This window comes from Hyla sarda, chromosome 8, assembly GCF_029499605.1.
Source record: "Hyla sarda isolate aHylSar1 chromosome 8, aHylSar1.hap1, whole genome shotgun sequence".
Taxonomy (NCBI): Eukaryota; Metazoa; Chordata; class Amphibia; order Anura; family Hylidae; genus Hyla; species Hyla sarda.
In genome coordinates, this window is record NC_079196.1 from 142,094,142 (window position 1) to 142,112,319 (window position 18,178).

The 18,178-nt window shown below is 46.3% G+C and overlaps 1 protein-coding gene across 1 annotated transcript in view; it reads left to right on the forward strand.

Annotated features, from left to right (window-relative positions):
* Nucleotides 1-18,178, forward strand: part of DNAJB11 (DnaJ heat shock protein family (Hsp40) member B11) — a 60,247-nt gene that overhangs the window by 22,281 nt on the left and 19,788 nt on the right. The window contains exons 5-6 of the mRNA XM_056533482.1: nt 9,362-9,504; nt 16,558-16,640. Coding sequence (XP_056389457.1) covers nt 9,362-9,504; nt 16,558-16,640 — 226 coding nt within the window. The remainder of the gene's footprint in view (nt 1-9,361; nt 9,505-16,557; nt 16,641-18,178) is intronic.

An 18,178-nucleotide genomic window follows, 5' to 3' on the forward strand; every position in this document is an offset into this window, starting at 1 on the left:
AAATCAACTTACTAACATGATTTAATTAGTCAGCACAGATCTCTCCATATTAGCTCTGATCTCTCCCTTGTAGTTGTGACATTTCTTCATACTTAGAGCTCCATCGCTACTCCCCTTTCCCACCTCTCCTGTCTGCTGAGGACTAGACAAATGATGTGAAGAGGGGGGGGGGGGGGGTTATATCACTGCTTAGATTTTTCAGAATTCCTTTCTCAGTCACATTAGTTTCCACCAGAACATGCTTACTGCTGCTTTCTCCTGTCTTTAAAATCAAATGAGCAGCATTATGAGCTCCCCCTTCAGATCACTGGTCTGATCTTTAGCATGCAGGACTGGAGGGAAGAACAGGGATGGGAGTTCTCTGGATTTACAACCTGTGATGTCACAGCTACAAGCAAGGCATCTTGGCTAATATGTTGAGATCTATAACATTATATTAGTAAGTTGCTTTATTATCCTTTTTGACACCATACAGAGGTTTTCTTTCTCTGGACAACCTAATTTGATTGATTAAAGGGACTATACCACAAAGATAAATACAGTATTTTTCGCACTATAAGACGCATCTGACCATAAGACGCACCTAGGTTTTAGAGGAGGAAAGCAAGAAAAAAATATTCTGAACCAAACGGGTACTAAAATATTTAAACCCCCCCCCCTTGTAGTTGTTTACCGGTACCGCTGCCCTGTTCTGCAGTCTGCATAATGGATTCTACGGAGGAGCATGTGATACACGTCACTCTGCTTCCCTCTGTAGTGTTACGCTTGGCGCAGGGGAGTGACACATGCTTCTCCATAAGACTCTATTATGCGGACAGGAAAATGGGACAGCGGCATGGCAGGTAAGCTTACCTCTTCAGCAGTCTCCCCTCTGCAGCCTTCCCTGCACTTTGGCACACACACATTTGCTCCATAAGACGCACAGACATTTCCTTCCCACTTTTGGGGGAGAAAAAGTCTTATGGAGCGAAAAATATGGTAGGCCTAAACCTAGGCATTATGTGTGTAATTTTAAAATATTTTCAATATATAAGCACTTCTGTTTGTGAGCCATATATAAATTTACTAATTTCCCATGTACCTACTTTCTTTTATCCTGGTTGCCCCTGGTTATGATGTCTTATGGCATTTGCTGAGACGATTGAAAATGCTTAATTTAACTGCATATTGCTTGTTCGCCTCCACTGTGTATGCAGGCAAGGGGGTTTGTAGGAAAGTGCATGCTCTGTTGCCACAGTTGAGTCACAGTTCAGAGAGAAAAGCAGGAAGGGATTAGATTCATGGTGAAGGACAGTACAGTAATGAAGGGCATTTCATCTTTAAAGGAAAAATAACTGCTCATTTGTATAAACTTTGCCTTTAACAAAGTTTCTTTTTACTGAAAAGTGCACTTTGTAATAAACTGAAGCCCCCCAAAAATGTTTTAAAAAATAATTTTTTTTTGTGTTAAATTACAAGGGGATATGAAAATTTTATTTCATGTGAATAAATGTTGTTATGCACTTGGGCTGTAAAAACAAAATGTATAATTATGTGCTAAATAATAAAACATTAAGTAAAACTGCTACTGAAATAAACTTTGAGGTACTGGTGGACAGTAGGCTCACCTTTAGAGATCAGTGCCAGGCAGCGGCTGCCAAGGCTAAGAAAGTTTCTCCTTTTACCCCTTGTAAAAATGGTAATAAAAAAATAAATAAAAAATGTGTATATTAGAACAGGTTAGTGTAAAAAATGAATATTTTAACCTCTTAAGGACGTAGGTGCGTATGCATATGCCCTGCATCCCGAGTCCTTAAGGACGTGGGGCGTATGCATTCGCCCGTGGGAATTCCGGTCCCCACCGCTAGCCGGTTGGGGACCGGATCGGGATGACTGCTGACTCTATCAGCAGGCATCCCGTGCATATGCCCAGGGGGGTCCTGAGACCCCCCCCCCCCCCCCCCCCATGCCGGTCATCGACTGTCAATTCAGACTGACTATTTTCGGCGGATCCGGGTCATACCGGTGTCCGGTGACCCGGAAAATCAAGGGGATCGGGGGTGTCCAAGACTCCACCGGTCCCCCTGAAGGGATAGGAGTTAGGTGGCAGGGGTGCCACCCCTCCTATCCCTGCTATTGGTTGTCAAGACGCAACAACCAATAGCAGATCGGTGGGCGGGGGGGTTAAAGTTCGGTTCGCCCGTCCTGCCCACCGACGGTACACCGGGCAGAACGGGGGAACTGTAGCGTGACAGCGGCAGCGACGGTGGATGTCCCTTACCTGATCGGCAGTGGCGGGCAGCGATCACCCGTGGCTCCCTGATGAAGACTAAGGAAGCCGGGGAGTAGTTGCCTAGCAACATCTGGGGGGGGGGGGGGCTAAACCCCAGATGTTGCAAAACTACAACTCCCAGCATGCCCAGACAGCCTTTTAGGCATGCTGGGATTTGTAGTTTTGCAAGATTTAGAGGGCTGCAGTTTGGAGATGACTTTGCAGTGATCTATAAACTGTAGTCCTCCAGATCTTGCAAAACTACAACCCCCTCATGCCCACACAGCAGTTTGCTGTCTGGGCATGCTGTGATTTGTAGTTTTGCAACATCTAGAGGGGCACAGTTTGGAGATCACGCAGTGGTCTCTGAACTGTGGCCCTGCAGATGTTGCAAAAGTGCAAATCCCAGCATGCCCAAACAGCAAACAGCTGTCTCGCCATGCTGGGAGTTGTAGTTGCGCACTTCGAACTGTTTCATAACTACATCTCCCAGCATGCTCTTTGGTCATCAGTACATGCTGGGAGTTGTAGTTTTGCAACAGCTGGAGGCACACTGGTTGGAAAACCTTCAGCTAGGTTCTGTTACCTAACTCAGTATTTTCCAACCAATCTGAAGGTTTTCCAACCAGTGTGCCTCCAGCTGTTGCAAAACTACAACTCCCAGCATGTACTGATGACCAAAGAGCATGCTGGGAGATGTAGTTATGCAACAGTTGGAGGTACAGGGTACATTCACACAGGAAGATTTACAGTACGTTTCCTGCTTCAAGTTTGGGCTGTGGCAAATTTTATCCCGCAGCGCAAACTCCTAGCGGTAAACTCACTGTAAACCTGCGACAGTGTGAATGTACCCTAAAAAAACTACACTAACACATAATAAAGGGTAAAACACTACATATACACCCCCTTAGACTCCCCCCCCCCCCCCCAAAATAAAAAATATAAACATTGTACGGCAGTGTTTCCAAAACGGAGCCTCCAGCTGTTGCAAACAACAACTCCCAGCATTTCCGGACAGCCACTGACTGTCCAGGCATGCTGGGAGTTTATCAACAGCTGGAGGCGCCCTGTTTGGAAATCACTGGCGTAGAATACCCCTATGTCCACTCCTATGCAATCCCTATTTTAGTCCTCAAATGCGTATGGCGCTCTCTCACTTCGAAGCCCTGTCCTGGCCACATTTGGGGTATCTCCTTACTCGGGAGAAATTGCACTACAAATTTTGTTTTACCCCCTTATGAAAAGGATAAGTTGGGGTCTACATCAGCCGGTTAGTGTAAAAAAAAAAAAAAAAAAAAAACATTTTGTTTACACTAACATGCTGGTGTTGCCCATACTTTTTTTTTTTTTTTTTTTTCCCTACGAGGTAAAAGGAAAAAAAGACCACCATAATTTGTAACGCAATTTCTCCTGAGTACGGAAATACCCCATATGTGGGCATAAAATGCTCTGCGGGCACACAACAAGGCTCAGGAGGGAGAGCACACTATGTACATTTGAGGCCTAAATTGGTGATTTGCACAGGGGTGGCTGATTTTACAGCGGTTCTGACATAAACTCAAAAAAAGAAATTCCCACATGTGACCCCATTTTGGAAACTACACCCCTCACGGAATGTAACAAGGGGTACAGTGAGCATTTACCCCCCCCCCCCCCCCACAGGGGTCTGACAGATTTTTGGAATAGTGGTCTGTGAAAATTAAAAATATAATTTTTCATTTGCACAGCCCACTGTTCCAACGATCTGTCAAATGCCAGTGGGGTGTAAATACTCACTGCACCCCTTATTAAATTCCGTGAGGGGTGTAGTTTCCAAAATGGGGTCACATGTGGGGGGGTCCACTGTTCTGGCACCACAAGGGGCTTTGTAAATGCACATGGCCCCCGACTTCTATTCCAACCAAATTCTCTCTCCATAATCTCAATAGCGCTCCTTCTCTTCTGAACATTGTAGTTCACCAGCAGAGCACTTGACATCCACACATGGGTTATTTCCATACTCAGAAGAAATGGGGTTACAAATTTTGGGGGGCATTTCTCCTTTTACCCCTTGTAGAAATGTAAAATTTTGGGGAAAACCAGCATTTTAGTGAAATAATATTTTTTTTTTTATTTACACGTCCAAATTTAACGAAAAGTCGTCAAACACCTGTGGGGTGTTAAGGCTCACTGTACCCCTTGTTACGTTCCCTGAGGGGTGTAGTTTCCAAAATAGTTTGCCATGTGGGGGTTTTCTTGCTGTTCTGGCACCATTGGGGCTTCCTAAATGTGACATGCCCCCCAAAAACCATTTCAGAAAATCTCACTCTCAAAAATCCCATTGTCGCTCCTTCCCTTCTGAGCCCTCTACTGCGCCCGCCGAACACTTGACGTACACATATGAGGTATTTCCTTACTCAAGAGAAATTGGGTTACAAATTTTAGGAAGATTTTTCTCCTTTTTACCCCTTGTAAAAATTCAAAAACTGGGTTTACAAGAACATGAGAGTGTAAAAAAAAATGAAGATTTTGAATTTTCTCCTTCACTTTGCTGCTATTCCTGTGAAACACCTAAAGGTTACTGAATGTCATTTTGAATACTTTAAGGGGTGCAGTTTTGAGGGGTGCGCCCCTCAAATCCACTTCAGAACAGCACTGGTCCCTGAAAAATTCTGATTTTGAAAATTTTGTGAAAAATTGGAAAATTGCTGCTATACTTTTGAAGCCCTCTGATGTCTTCCAAAAGTAAAAACATGTCAACTTAATGATGCAATCATAAAGTAGACATATTGTACATGTGAATCAATATAAAATGTATTTGGGATGTCCATTTTCCTTACAAGCAGAGTTTCAAAGTAAAAAAAAATGCAAAATTTTCAAATTTTTCATCAAATTTGGGAATTTTTCACCATGAAATGATGCAAGTATCGACAAAATTTTAGCACTAACATAAAGTAGAATATGTCACGAAAAAACAATTTCGGAATCGGAATGAAAAGTAAAAGCATCCCAGAGTTGTTAATGCTTAAAGTGACAGTGGTCAGATGTGCAAAAAAGGCCTGCGTCCTTAAGGTGAAAATGAGCTCCGTCCTTAAGGAGTTAAATTTTCTCTTCCTCTTTGCTGCTATCCCTGTGAAACACCTAAAGGGTTAACAAACTTTCTGAAAGTCATTTTGAATACTTTGAGGGGTGCAGTTTTCATAGTGGGGTCCATTATGGGGTATTTCTAACATAATGGCCCTCAAATTCACTTCAAAACTAAACTGGTCCCTAAAAAATTCTGATTTTGACTTTTTTGTGGAAAATTGCTACTAAACTTTGAATCCCACTAATGTCTTTAAAAAGTAAAAACATGTCAACTTTATGATGCAAACATAAAGTAGACATATTGTATATGTGAATAAATATATCATTTTTTTGGAGATGTCCATTTTCCTCACAAGCAGAGAGCTTGAAAGTTAGAAAAATGCTAAATGTTTGAAATTTTGGAAAGCTTTCCAGAGTTATTAATGCTTAAAGTGGCAGTGGCTAGATTTGCAAAAGATGCTCTGGTCCTTAACGACGAAGACGTATATTTACGTCCTCCGCCGACTCCCGCGATATTCCGCGGGGTCAAGCGGTGACCCCGCGTCATATCGGGTCGGACCCGGCGGCCATCAACGGCCGGGACCCGCGGCTAATACAGGGCATATTGCGGTGATGCCCTGTATTAACCCTTCAGATGCGGCGATCAAAGCTGACCGCCTCGTCTGAAGCGAAAGTGAAACTATCCCGGCTGTTCGGGACCGCCGCGGTGAAATCGCGGCATCCCGAACAGCTTACAGGACACCGGGAGGGACCTTACCTGCCTCCTCAGTGTCTGATCGGCAAATGACTGCTCCGTGCCTGAGATCCTGGCAGGGGCAGTCAAGTGCCGATAACACTGATCACAGGCGTGTTAATGAATGCCAGTGATCTGTGTAAAAGATCAGTGTATGTAATGTTATAGGCCCCTATAACATTGCAAAAAAAAGTGTTAATAAAGATCATTTAACCCCTTCCCTAATAAAAGTTTGAATCACCCCCCTTTTCCCATAAAAAAAAAGTGTAAATAAAAATAAACATATGGGGTATCGCCGCATGCGTAAATGTCCGAACTATAAAAATATATAGTTCATTAAACCGCACGGTCAATGCTGTACACGTAAAAAAAAATCAAAAGTCCAAAAAAGCATATTTTTGGTCACTTTTTATACCATTAAAAAATGAATAAAAAGTCCGATCAAAGCAAAAATGGTACCGATAAAAACTTTAGATCACAGCGCAAAAAATGAGCCCCCATACCGCTCTGTACGTGGAAAAATAAAAAGTTGTAGGGGTCAGAAGAGGACATTTTCAAACGTATAAATTTTCAAGTACGACAAAATTAAATCTATATACCGTATATACTCGAGTATAAGCAGAGTTTTTCAGCACGATTTTTCGTGCTGAAAACACCCCCCCTCGGCTTATACTCGAGTGAACTCTCCACCCGCAGTGGTCTTCAACCTGCGGACCTCCAGAGGTTTCAAAACTACAACTCCCAGCAAGCCCGGGCAGCCATCGGCTGTCCGGGCTTGCTGGGTGTTGTAGTTTTGAAACCTCCGGAGGTCCGCAGCTTGAAGACCACTGCGGCCTTCGACATCATCCAGCCCCCTCTCACCCCCTTTAGTTCTGTACAGTACTCGCCTCCGCTCGGCGCTGGTCCGGTGCTGCAGGACTGTCCGGAGAGGAGGTGGTCCGGTGGGATAGTGGTTCCGGGCTGCTATCTTCACCGGGGAGGCCTCTTCTAAGCGCTTCGGGCCCGGCCCCAGAATAGTCACGTTGCCTTGACAACAACGCAGAGGTACGTTCATTGCCAACGTACTTCTGCGTCATCGTCAAGGCAACGCCTCTATTCTGGGCCCGAAGCGCGGAGAAGAGGCGCCCCCGGTGAAGATAGCAGCCCGGAACCACTATCCCACCGGACCACCTCCTCTCCGGACAGCCTTGCAGCACCGGACCAGCGCTGAGCGGAGGTGAGTACTGTACAGAACTAAAGGGGGTGAGAGGGGGCTGGATGATGTCGAAGGCCGCAGTGGTCTTCAACCTGCGGACCTCCGGAGGTTTCAAAACTACAACACCCAGCAAGCCCGGACAGCCGATGGCTGCCCGGGCTTGCTGGGAGTTGTAGTTTTGAAACCTCTGGAGGTCCGCAGGTTGAAGACCACTGAGGGCGGATGATGACAAGAGGATGATGAAGGGGGGGTGTGGGATGATGACAGGTGATGATGATGAGGGTCTGGATGATGACAGGCGATGATGATGATGAGGATGTTAATGACGGGTCTGGATGATGACAGGGGGGGATGATGTATTTCCCACCCTAGGCTTATACTCGAGTCAATAACTTTTCCTGGGATTTTGGGTTGAAATTAGGGGTCTCGGCTTATACTCGGGTCGGCTTATACTCGAGTATATACGGTAAGTAGTGTACCATTTTAACCGTATGGGGGAAAACAGCTGGTTCTGTGAGCCCCTGGCAAGGTTCCCGCAGAGCTCCGGCAGAAAAATACGATATAGGCTAGGAGGCGCCCACCCAAGTATAGTGCAAAAAAGCAGGCTTTATTAATCCATAAAACATGCAGTGTGAACAGGACAACGCGTTTCAAAGGTTTTCCTTCTTCGGGTCTTTTTCTGAAAAGGACCTGAAGAAGGAAAACCTTTGAAACGCTTGCATAGCGGGGCCGGCTGCCTCCCGATACTGAACATCGCTTCCAGCTACTTACTACATGCGATCGCCAATGTTGTTCCTGCCTGCACAACACCAATAGGTGAGCACTATTCTGTTTTTGGACAGCTGTCCGCCCCTTTTAAGAAGGATTAACTGCACTATATTGCGCCATCTCTGCATTTCTTTCCTCTGCTGCTATTTTAACCGTATGGACCTACAGAATAATGGTAAGGTGTAGTTTTTACCGAAATATGCACTGCATAGAAACGGGAGCCCCCAAAAGTAACAAAATTGCGTTTTTTCTTCCATTTTGTAGCACAATTATTATTATTTTTCCCGTTTCGCCGTGGATTTTTGGGGTAAAATGACTTCCACTGCAAAGTAGAATTGGTGATGCAGAAAATAAGCCATAATATGGATTTTTAGGTGGAAAATTGAAAGGGTTATGATTTTTAAAAGGTAAGGAGGAAAAAACTAAAATGCAAAAACTGAAAAACCCTGCATTCTTAAGGTGTTAAACTGGTACTCCGGCCCTAAGACATCTTATCCCCTATCCAAAGGATAGGGAGGGGATAAGATGCCTGAACGCTACTGGGGACCCCTGCAATCTCTCATGCAGCACCCCGCCATCATCAGCCTCCGGAGAAAACATTGCTCCGGGTCTGATGAATCATGATCTCTGGGCCGGAGTATCGTGACGTCACGGCTCCCCCCTTGTGTAGCAGCACACTCGGCCACCACACCCCCTCCCATAGGCTTGCATTGAAGGGGCAGTCACACCCCCACCCATAGACTTGCTTTGAGGGGGCGGAGCATGAAGTCACGATACTCTGGCCCCGTGATCGTGATTCATCAGACCCGGAGCAATGTTAGCTCAGGAGGCTAGCGCTAGGAGGCTAGCGGGGTGCTGCATGAAAGATAGCCCGCGATCAGGCATCTTATAAGATGTCTTAGGGCCGAAGTACCCCTTTAAGGTGCAAAAAATGAGAAATTCCTGTGTCCTTTAAAAAAAAGTAGCTAAGGGTATGTGCACACTGCGGAATTCTGCATGTGGACCTATGCGCAGTGAACATTAACATCACTTCCGCCGCTGAAATTGTTCTGCCCAAAGCAAAAACTGGTTCATTCATTGCGCGGTAGTCTGCAAGCACTGCATAGCTGTCAATGGTGACGGCGCAGTGCCGCGCAGTCTTATCGCCAAAATATTTTGGCGGCGGCCACCAGATGGGATCTCCGCTCGAGGAATTCTGCGAGTGGAGATTCCGCATTGTGAACATACCTTAAGAGGTAATGATGAAAAGACTGTACTGTATTATTCCTGACCATAGAATTTTCCCTGGTAATTTGGAATCTGTAGGCAATAATTTACATAACATATTCACTATAATTTTTTTCCTTAGGTGGTAAGAAACAAGCCTGTAGCACGGCAGGCACCAGGCAAGAGAAAATGTAACTGTCGCCAAGAAATGAGAACAACACAACTGGGGCCTGGACGTTTTCAAATGACACAGGAAGTTGTTTGTGATGAATGCCCTAATGTCAAGTACGTGTTTCAAATTTAGGATTATGTTTATTCATGCAAATTAACGAAGTATTCCAGCGTGTTAAAGATTTAAAAATGGAGTCTGGATGTTTTAGAGGGGTATTACAACATCAGGTTTAAAAAGAAATAGATTTAAAAAATGCTGCCAAAGCACATAGCATTGCTCACCTGTTTGCCTCTGTTCTAAAACCACCAAAAATCTTTGTTTCTCTATCGGCTCCATTGGGGGACACAGACCGTGGGTGTATCTTGCTGTCTCTAGGAGGTGTGACACTATGGTATTAAAAAGTCAGCTCCTCCCATCAGGATATACCCGCCTTCAGGCTCTGAGCTAGTCAGTTTAAGCTTAGTGTCTGAAGGAGGTGGACTGGTCTGGGTTGCCCAGACTAGGTCTTCTCTTTTTTTATTTTCCTAGTATAGGGACGTGTTAGTTTTTTTTTTTTTTTATTCCTTTTTTCTTTCTGTTTTTAGGTGGGGACTCAGGAACTACGGTTCACTGTTCCCCCCCATTGCGAGTAAGGGGGCAAAGACATTGCGTATATGCGCTGTTAACCCCCTCTCGCCAACGGTGAGCGCCTGGGTGGTACCTCATGGGTCCGGGTCCCCCTATGTATCTGCTCGCCTCGCTCGCGCATAGCAGCCAGGTGTGATGCAGGGACCATAAGCTGACTGAAGACTTCATTAGGTAAGTTCTTCTGACTGAGATAAGTACTTTTTCCACAGGTACAGCCTCGCAACCTCTGGAGACCCCATGTTTTGGCCCACCCTCATTTTTTGGGGCTTCTTTTACAGGGGCTGCACTATACTGGGGGAGCAATTACACTAAGGGGGCATGTTTTTATAAGGCATGTGTTATAAAATCCTTTGTGTGTGTGTTCTGGCCACTACTCAGCATCTTATATGCGGCTGTCAGCCGCGGCGCTTCTTCGTCTCGAGCGCTCTCACGCTGGCTTATGTCACATTCTACAGCGCCTTATACGTGGCTGCAGCCGCGGCACTGTTATGAGCCGGGCGCTTCAGCGCCGGCTTTCTTTTTACTTTTGAAGCAGTGCCCAATCAGCGCTGTGGGCGCGATTTTCTGTGTGTAGGGGTCAGTTACTATGTGCCTTGTTTCAGGCACGCCCCTCCCTTACTATTGGCTGGCCTTTTCAGTCTAGCTGGCTGCACGGAACAAGTCTCCTCTCTGCAGCTGACAGAGGACACAGATCTGAGTGAGAAAGTGCCTGTCTTCTCTTTTTTTGTACCCCATTATGTCCGCACCCAGGGCTGTTCATCCCTCTAAACAGAAACCTGGGAATTCAGTGACTTACTATACCTTGTATGCACTGCAATACCAAGATGCCTGGCTCCGCTAAGCCCGCTTGCTCTGCTTGCTCCTCTGCTCCACCAGACCCTTTGATGCCCCTTCGGTCCCGGTGGGTTCAGCCGCTCCTCCAGCCTGGGTTTCTTCCCTGACCCAGTATATGGCTGACTTGACCCAAGTCTCCCGTTCGGTGGCTGAGGCCTCCCGCGAAATGATGTCAGCTTCGAAGGGGTCATCCCTGCGAAGGACCTCTGAAAAGGCCCGCTCTTCGTCTGCTCATACTTCACGCTCTCACAAGCGTGCTAGGGGTGCCTCGTCTGACTCTTCCATTGAGTCTTTGGATAGACGTGGGCGTTCCCCTCGCGGGTCCACCCCCCCCCCCCCCCCCTATCATCTGGGCACAAACGTCACTCCTCCAGAGGACGTTCTCGGAGTCGCCGCTCTGACATGCCAGAGCCGTGTACCCAGTCTGGAGTACACTTTCATCTTACTAAGGCAGCACCTCAAAGGTTCAGCTCTCACGCTGACTTTGACGACATTCTGGAATCCGCATGGAAGCATCCGGACAAGAGATTCCCGGGAGTCAGGACAATTCAAGAACGTTGGCGACAAAGTCCTTGTCAAATGGATAAGGTGGCTTCCCTTCCCTCTGTGGACCCACCAATCTCCCGGATCTCAAAGGCGGCCTCTGGCAGATGCCGCTGCCTTTAAGGATCCCGTGGACAAAAAGGTAGATTCTTTAGCGAAGTTCGCTACTGAAGCAGCTGGCTCTTCTATTCTTCCCATCTTTGCCTCGACATGGGTGTCCAAGGCCCTGTTGGAGTGGCGCAGACAGCTCCATCAGGATATTTTAGCGGGATCCCCCCCCCCCCCCCAGAGGATCTATCTGCTCTGGCTCTCCGTTTCGCTAAGGCTGGGGACTTTCTGTGCGCAGCTTCCATGCAGGCAGCCCGTTGTTCTGCCTTTGTTGTGGGTCACCTAGCAGCCCTCCGCCGCTCTGTGGCTTAAAGCTTGGAATGCGGATGCCGCTTCCAAAAGGTCTCTCACTGAGCTTCTCTTTACGGGTGGCCGTCTTTTTGGCAAACGCCTTGTTGAGATTATCTCCGAGGCAACGGGAGGTAAGAGTTCCTTGTTACCTCAAAATAAGGCTCGCCCTACTTCCCAAAAGAAGTCTTTTTCCTTTCGGGCCTCTGGCTCCAACAGAGGGTCCGGGCATGCGCCCTTGAGGGACAAGAAGGCTCACTCGTTCCAGGCTCGCCCGTCTTGGAAGTTGGACTCCAACCGCTCTGGCCGTTTTGCGCCCAAATCGTGCAACTGCAAACCCCCTTCTGCATGAAGTAAGACCTCCACCCGAGGTTTCTTTGCGGGTGGGAGGTCGTCTTTTGTGTTTCCGAGTCATCTGGACCTCACACATTTTTGGGGTTTCTATTTAAATCTCTTTGTGGTCCCCAAGAAGGACGGTTCTGTACGACCAATCCTAGACCTCAAGCGTCTCCACCGTCTTCTCATCCGCCGCTTCCAGATGGAATCTCTCCGCTCGGTGGTGGCATCCCTGGAACAGGGGAAGTTCCTCTCTTCAGTGGACATCAAGGATGCCTACCTCCATGTGCCAATATTTTGGGGCCATCATCGGTACCTCTGCTTTGTGGTTCCGGAGGGGCACTTGAAATTTGTAGCTCTCCCCTTCGGTCTAGCCACGGCTCCTCGGGTCTTTACGAAGGTCCTTGCGCCAGTGATGGGCCTGTTACGGTCGAGAGGCATCTCGGTGATACCCTATCTGGACGACCTTCTCATCAAGGCTCCAACCAGAGCCCAGACTCGGGAGAATCTGGACGTCACTCTCCACACTCTGACTCGTTTCGGCTGGCTGGTCTATCGAGACGAGTCAGTCCTCCAGCCTACCCAGTCTATAACCTTTCTGGGGTTTTGATTTGACACGGCCTATGCCCGAATTTATCTCCGGGAGGGGGTCCGCTCCCTGCGTACTCAGGTATCAGTCTCCATCCGCACTTGTATGGAAGTCCCGGGTCGGATGGTGGCAGCTATGGAGGCCGTGCCCTTTGCTCAATTCCATTCCCCCCTCTCCACCTGGCGATTCCCTTTCGAAGGAACAGGTTTCCCCTGTCCCTCGTTCGTCAGATTATTCTACCTCCCAGGGTCAGTCAGTCTCTGCTCTGGTGGCTCCGCTCGCCCCTTCTTCTTATCCACGGGCGGTCCTTCCTTCCCCTTCATTGGCAAGTGGTTACTACGGATGCCAGCCTGTCAGGCTGGGGCAGCGTGTTCAGGGATTGGACGGTTGAGGGTCTCTTGTCTCCCCAGGAGACCCTTCTTCCGATAAACATATTGGAATTACAAGCGATTCTTCTTTGTCTTCTTCATTGGGAGCCCTGTCTTAAGTCCCGTCCTGTCTGCGTTCAGTCAGACAACGCCACAGCCTTGGTGTACATAAATCGACAGGCCGACACCCGCAGCTCGGCAGCCATGGCCGAGGTGACAAATTCTTTCCTGGGCGGAGAGCCAGGTTCCGGCCTCCTCAGCGATCCACATTCTGGGAGTGCTCAACTGGGAAGCGGACCTCAGTTGTTTCCTCAGTTGGTCCTCTCCTGACCCCGGTGAGTGGTCTCTTCATCCAGAGGTCTTCACGCAGCTCTGCGACCTCTGGGGCGTTGCGGACGGGGACCTCTTCACGTCCCAGCACAATCGGAAAATTCTTCCGTTTGTGTCCAAGTCCCGGGACCCTCAGGCCTTGGCCGTGGACACCCTAGTGATTCCTTGGACGGGGTTCGCCCTGCTTTATCTGTTCCCTCCTCTTCCGTTCCTTCCCAGGGTGCTGAGGAAGCTCAAGGCAGAGGTCGTTCCCGCCATTCTGGTAGCTCCAGATTGGCCCCGAAGGTCGTGGTATGCTGACGTAGTCAGGCTCCTGGATGACGTTCCTCTGTGCCTTCTGCTCCGCCCGGATCTACTCTCTCAGGGTCCTCTTTGCCACCCCAATTTACAGTCGCTGCATTTGACGGCGTGGCGGATGAGACCGCGGTTTTGAGGGTCCACGGGTTCTCCTCACAAGTCATTCACCCCATGCTCAAGGCTCGTAAGCCCTCCACCGCAAGAATTTACCACCGTATTTGGCGTTCTTATTTTAGTTGGTGTGAAGCTCAGGACTTCTCCCCGGTGACCTTCTCTGTTCTCCGTCTTCTCTCCTTTTTACAGTCGGGGCTGGAACTGGGATTGTCTCTCAGTTCCCTTAAAGGTCAGGTTTCGTCCCTTACTGTTCTTTCCCAGCGGCCCCCGGCTTCTAATTCTCTTGTCAGGACTTTCCTGCAAGGAGTGGCGCACGCTGTTCCTCCTTAACGGTCTCCTTCTCCCCCTTGGGACTTAAATTTGGTTCTGAGTGCCCTCCAGGGTGCACCCTTTGAACCCCTTAGAGAGGTGTCTCTCCGCCTCCTTTCTCGGAAAGTGGTGTTTCTTGTGGCTATCAAATCCATCCGGAGGGTGTCTGAATTGGCAGCTCTTTCCTGCCGTTCTCCGTTTATGGTGATCCATCAGGACAAAGTTGTTTTCCGGCCAGATCCTTCCTTTTTGCCCAAGGTGGTCTCAGCCTTTCATCTCAATGAGGACATTGTCCTTTTGTCCTACTCCCTCTCATCCTAGGGAGCGCTTACTACACAAGCTGGACCAAGTCCGGGCTGTTCGGGCTTATCTCTCCATCACTGCTTCGTTTCGTCAATGTGATTCCTTGTTTGTCCTTACGGAAGGTCGTCGCAAGGGACAACCTGCTTCCAAGGCCACCATTTCTAGGTGGATTAGGTCCGTCATTTCAGAAGCCTATCGCTGCAAGGGGAAGATTCCTCCTTTCAGGGTTGTGGCTCATTCCACTCGTTCTGTCGGGGCATCCTGGGCTCTCCAGAATAGAGCCTCGGCCTCGCAGATTTGCAAGGCGGCTACCTGGTCGTCTTTGCACACTTTCTCGAGGTTCTACCGAGTTCATACTTTCGCATCGGCTAATGCTAGTCTGGGGTGTAAAGTGTTGCAGGCGGCAGTGGATCGGCCGGCTGCCTGATTATTTATCTGCCCACCCAAAGGACTGCTTTGGTACGTCCCACGGTCTGTGTCCCCCAATGGAGCCGATAGAGAAAAGGAGATTTTTTAACACTTACCGTAAAATCTCTTTCTCAAAGGATCCATTGGGGGACACAGCTCCCGCCTTTGTTTGGGTTTGTTTCCCGTTGGTTCTCTGTCCGAGGGTGTGTTCAGTTATGTTTTTCCTTCTGGTTCTTGGACAGTGTTTAGGTTTTCCTTGACCTATTGGTCTCCTCCTATTGCTCTAGGAGACCAGGTGGGTATATCCTGCTGGGAGGAGCTGACTTTTTTTTATTACCATAGTGTCACACCTCCTAGAGACAGCAAGATACACCCACGGTCTGTATCCCCCCCAATGGATCCTTCGAGAAAGAGAGATTTTACGGTAAATGTTAAAAAAATCTCCTTTTTGTCTGTGGGTCTTATGTCAGATCATCATTGTACTTTCTGTTTAAGCAGTTGCTCAGTACTAAAATACACAGAATGCAAGGGTTTCCCTCAGCTACATCACGGTCCTACCACCCAGTCTACTTTCCTTCCACAGCAATTCTGCCAGTTCTCTGTCCAGAACTTCTGCAAAACATTGCTCTACACAGTAAACTCTCCACAGTAAACTCTCCACACAGCAAGTCTGCAAAAGCTGCTGTATTAATTGCCTTTCTACTCCTTAGCATTTTTCAGTACAGGGCAGCATTCTGTAAACACGCCTCCTTCATCCCTCAATGTCCAAATTAAAGTGTGTGTGTGTGTGTGTGTTTGTGTGTGTAGTAGGTGGATGGTCAGAAGTAAAAAAAAAAAAGGTGCAGCCAGTACAATTTGTGATAATACTAGATTAGTAAGTTGTATGTCTTGGGGGGTGATGATTTTATTTAAGAAATGAAGATTTAAAAAAAAAAAAAAAAACACCATGCATATTCCGCTTGCCCCCTTCCCCACATCTGCTGCTCCAATGACTCCTGTTCACTGCTACTCATTAAGTGGTCATTTTCTGGGGGTTAGAGTGCAAGAGGACTTGAGGAGCAGTCAGGATTGGAAGCCATCAGGACAGAAGCTGTGGGGTAGGAACAGATTAGTATGCCTTAGTTTTTTATTTGTTTTTTAAAGCACCGAGGTTCTCGTTCTATTTATTTTTATCAATTGTTTTTTTAATTAGTATTTTTAACAAGTTTGAAACAGGTATTGTAAATATATTTTTAGGAAATAGCCCACAAAAATGGGCAACCAAAACAAGACATGAACACTCAGGAAATAGTACACCCTCCATATACTCATTGGTATCAGGTATATCGCGAGACACGTAGATGGAGCTTGGGCTCCGTCCATGTCAATAATGTTTTTGCCAGAGCTATATTTCATTATCCAGGGACGGACCAGGGGGAGTCCGAGCCATCAATGACTAACAATCCTGCGAACAAGAGGGGTAGTACTCCACTTGGTAAAACCCACTTATCTTAAAGAGGGGAGATAGGGAAAACACATGGTAGTATGGGTCTATACTTTTCACTATAGGGGAATATAACAGCAGTAAGAAACCTCAGAGACTTTTGAGACCACTTATTGCGCTCACTGGAATGCAATGATCTGGTAGACTAATGGTGAAACTTTGTGATGTAATTTTGTAAATTAAATTATTGGTCTGCACTGTTTATATTTATTTTATTTTTTCTGTTTAGACTTGTAAATGAAGAACGCACTTTAGAAGTTGAAATTGAACCTGGTGTTAGAGATGGGATGGAGTATCCATTCATTGGAGAAGGTGGGCATGAATTGTCATGATTTTTGTCTTTGCTGTTATTCATTCAATTCCTGAATGCAAAATAAAGCCACTTTCGAAATACGAGAAAAAAGGAAGAAAGATTCTTAGCTCACCTGGAATACATATGAACCGCAGTCCTCGGTCGTCTCATAGAAAAAATACTTGCCTTGAGCCAGCACTAATGAATAAGTGTCACTTTTTATTGGTAATACATGAAGTCCAAAATTGACGGCAGAAAGGCACACAGACTTACAGAGCATGAAAAAGCACACGAAAAGATCCTCTTGTCTAACACGTTTCAGATCAGTAGACCCTTATTCATAGCATATGTGGTACTTTAAAGGGGTACTCCGGTGGAAAACTTTTAACTTTTTTTTTTTTTTTTTTTTTTTTTTTTAAATCAACTGGTGCCAGAAATTTAAACAGATTTGTAAATTACCTCTACTTAAAAAATATTAATCCTTCCAGTACTTCTTAGCTGCTGAATATAACATAGGAAATACTTTTCTTTTTGGAACACAGAGCTCTCTGCTGGCATCACGAGCACAGTGCTCTCTGCTGACATCTCTGTCCATTTTAAGAACTGTCCAGAGTAGGAGAAAATCCCCATAGCAAACATATGCTGCTCTGGACCGTTCCTAAAATGGACAGAGATGTCAACAGTGAGCACTGTGCTTGTGATGTCAGCATGGAGCACTGTGTTCCAAAAAGAAAAATAATTTCCTCTGTAGTATTCAGCAGCTAATAAGTACTGGAAGGATTAAGATTTCTTAATCGAAGTAATTTACAAATCTGTTAAACTTTCTGGCACCAGTTGATAAAAAAAATTCCACCGTAGTACACCTTTATATAATAAAGGAAACTTCCATACAAGGGCAGGGGGAGTTATCAGGTAATTTTCTTTCAACCATGTTATTGTCAGAAAAACAAATAAAATAATAAAAACAAAATCTAGGGTAATGAAGATGACTGTTGGGAGTGCAGAATTAAATCTGTTCTAATATTTAAACCATATAGTTATATACAGTTAAAATACAGCAGGTAAAATAAGTATTGAACACATCACTATTTTTCCCACTAAATACGGTTTCTTTGCGACAACAGCAACTGCTAATTTCAGGTCTTTTTGACCCCCTCCACTAGTAGTCCTTGGCTATTTCACCAGCTGTAAATCCGCATGGTTTTACAATTTCTAGGAGTACATACATGGTCTCCACCTCCTTTCCATTTATTAACCTTTTTATTACGGTAAAACTGTAGAGAATAGATGTCCCCATTATGATAAATTATTGTTTGGGCACATGAGAAATATTCATGCTTGTAGGACCAACAGACTATTGAATATGAATGGATGATGGGTATTACAGACTTAACAAAATCCATATTATCCATTTATTTTTGTGTAATGATTGCCCTAGATTTTCCATTTTACAAAAGCACTTTTAATTTAATTCTAAAATGCTAAGGAGGAACGTAGCTTAACCTCATGTAAGGATCCTTCATTTAGTTTCAGATAGAATCCTCTATCCATACATACA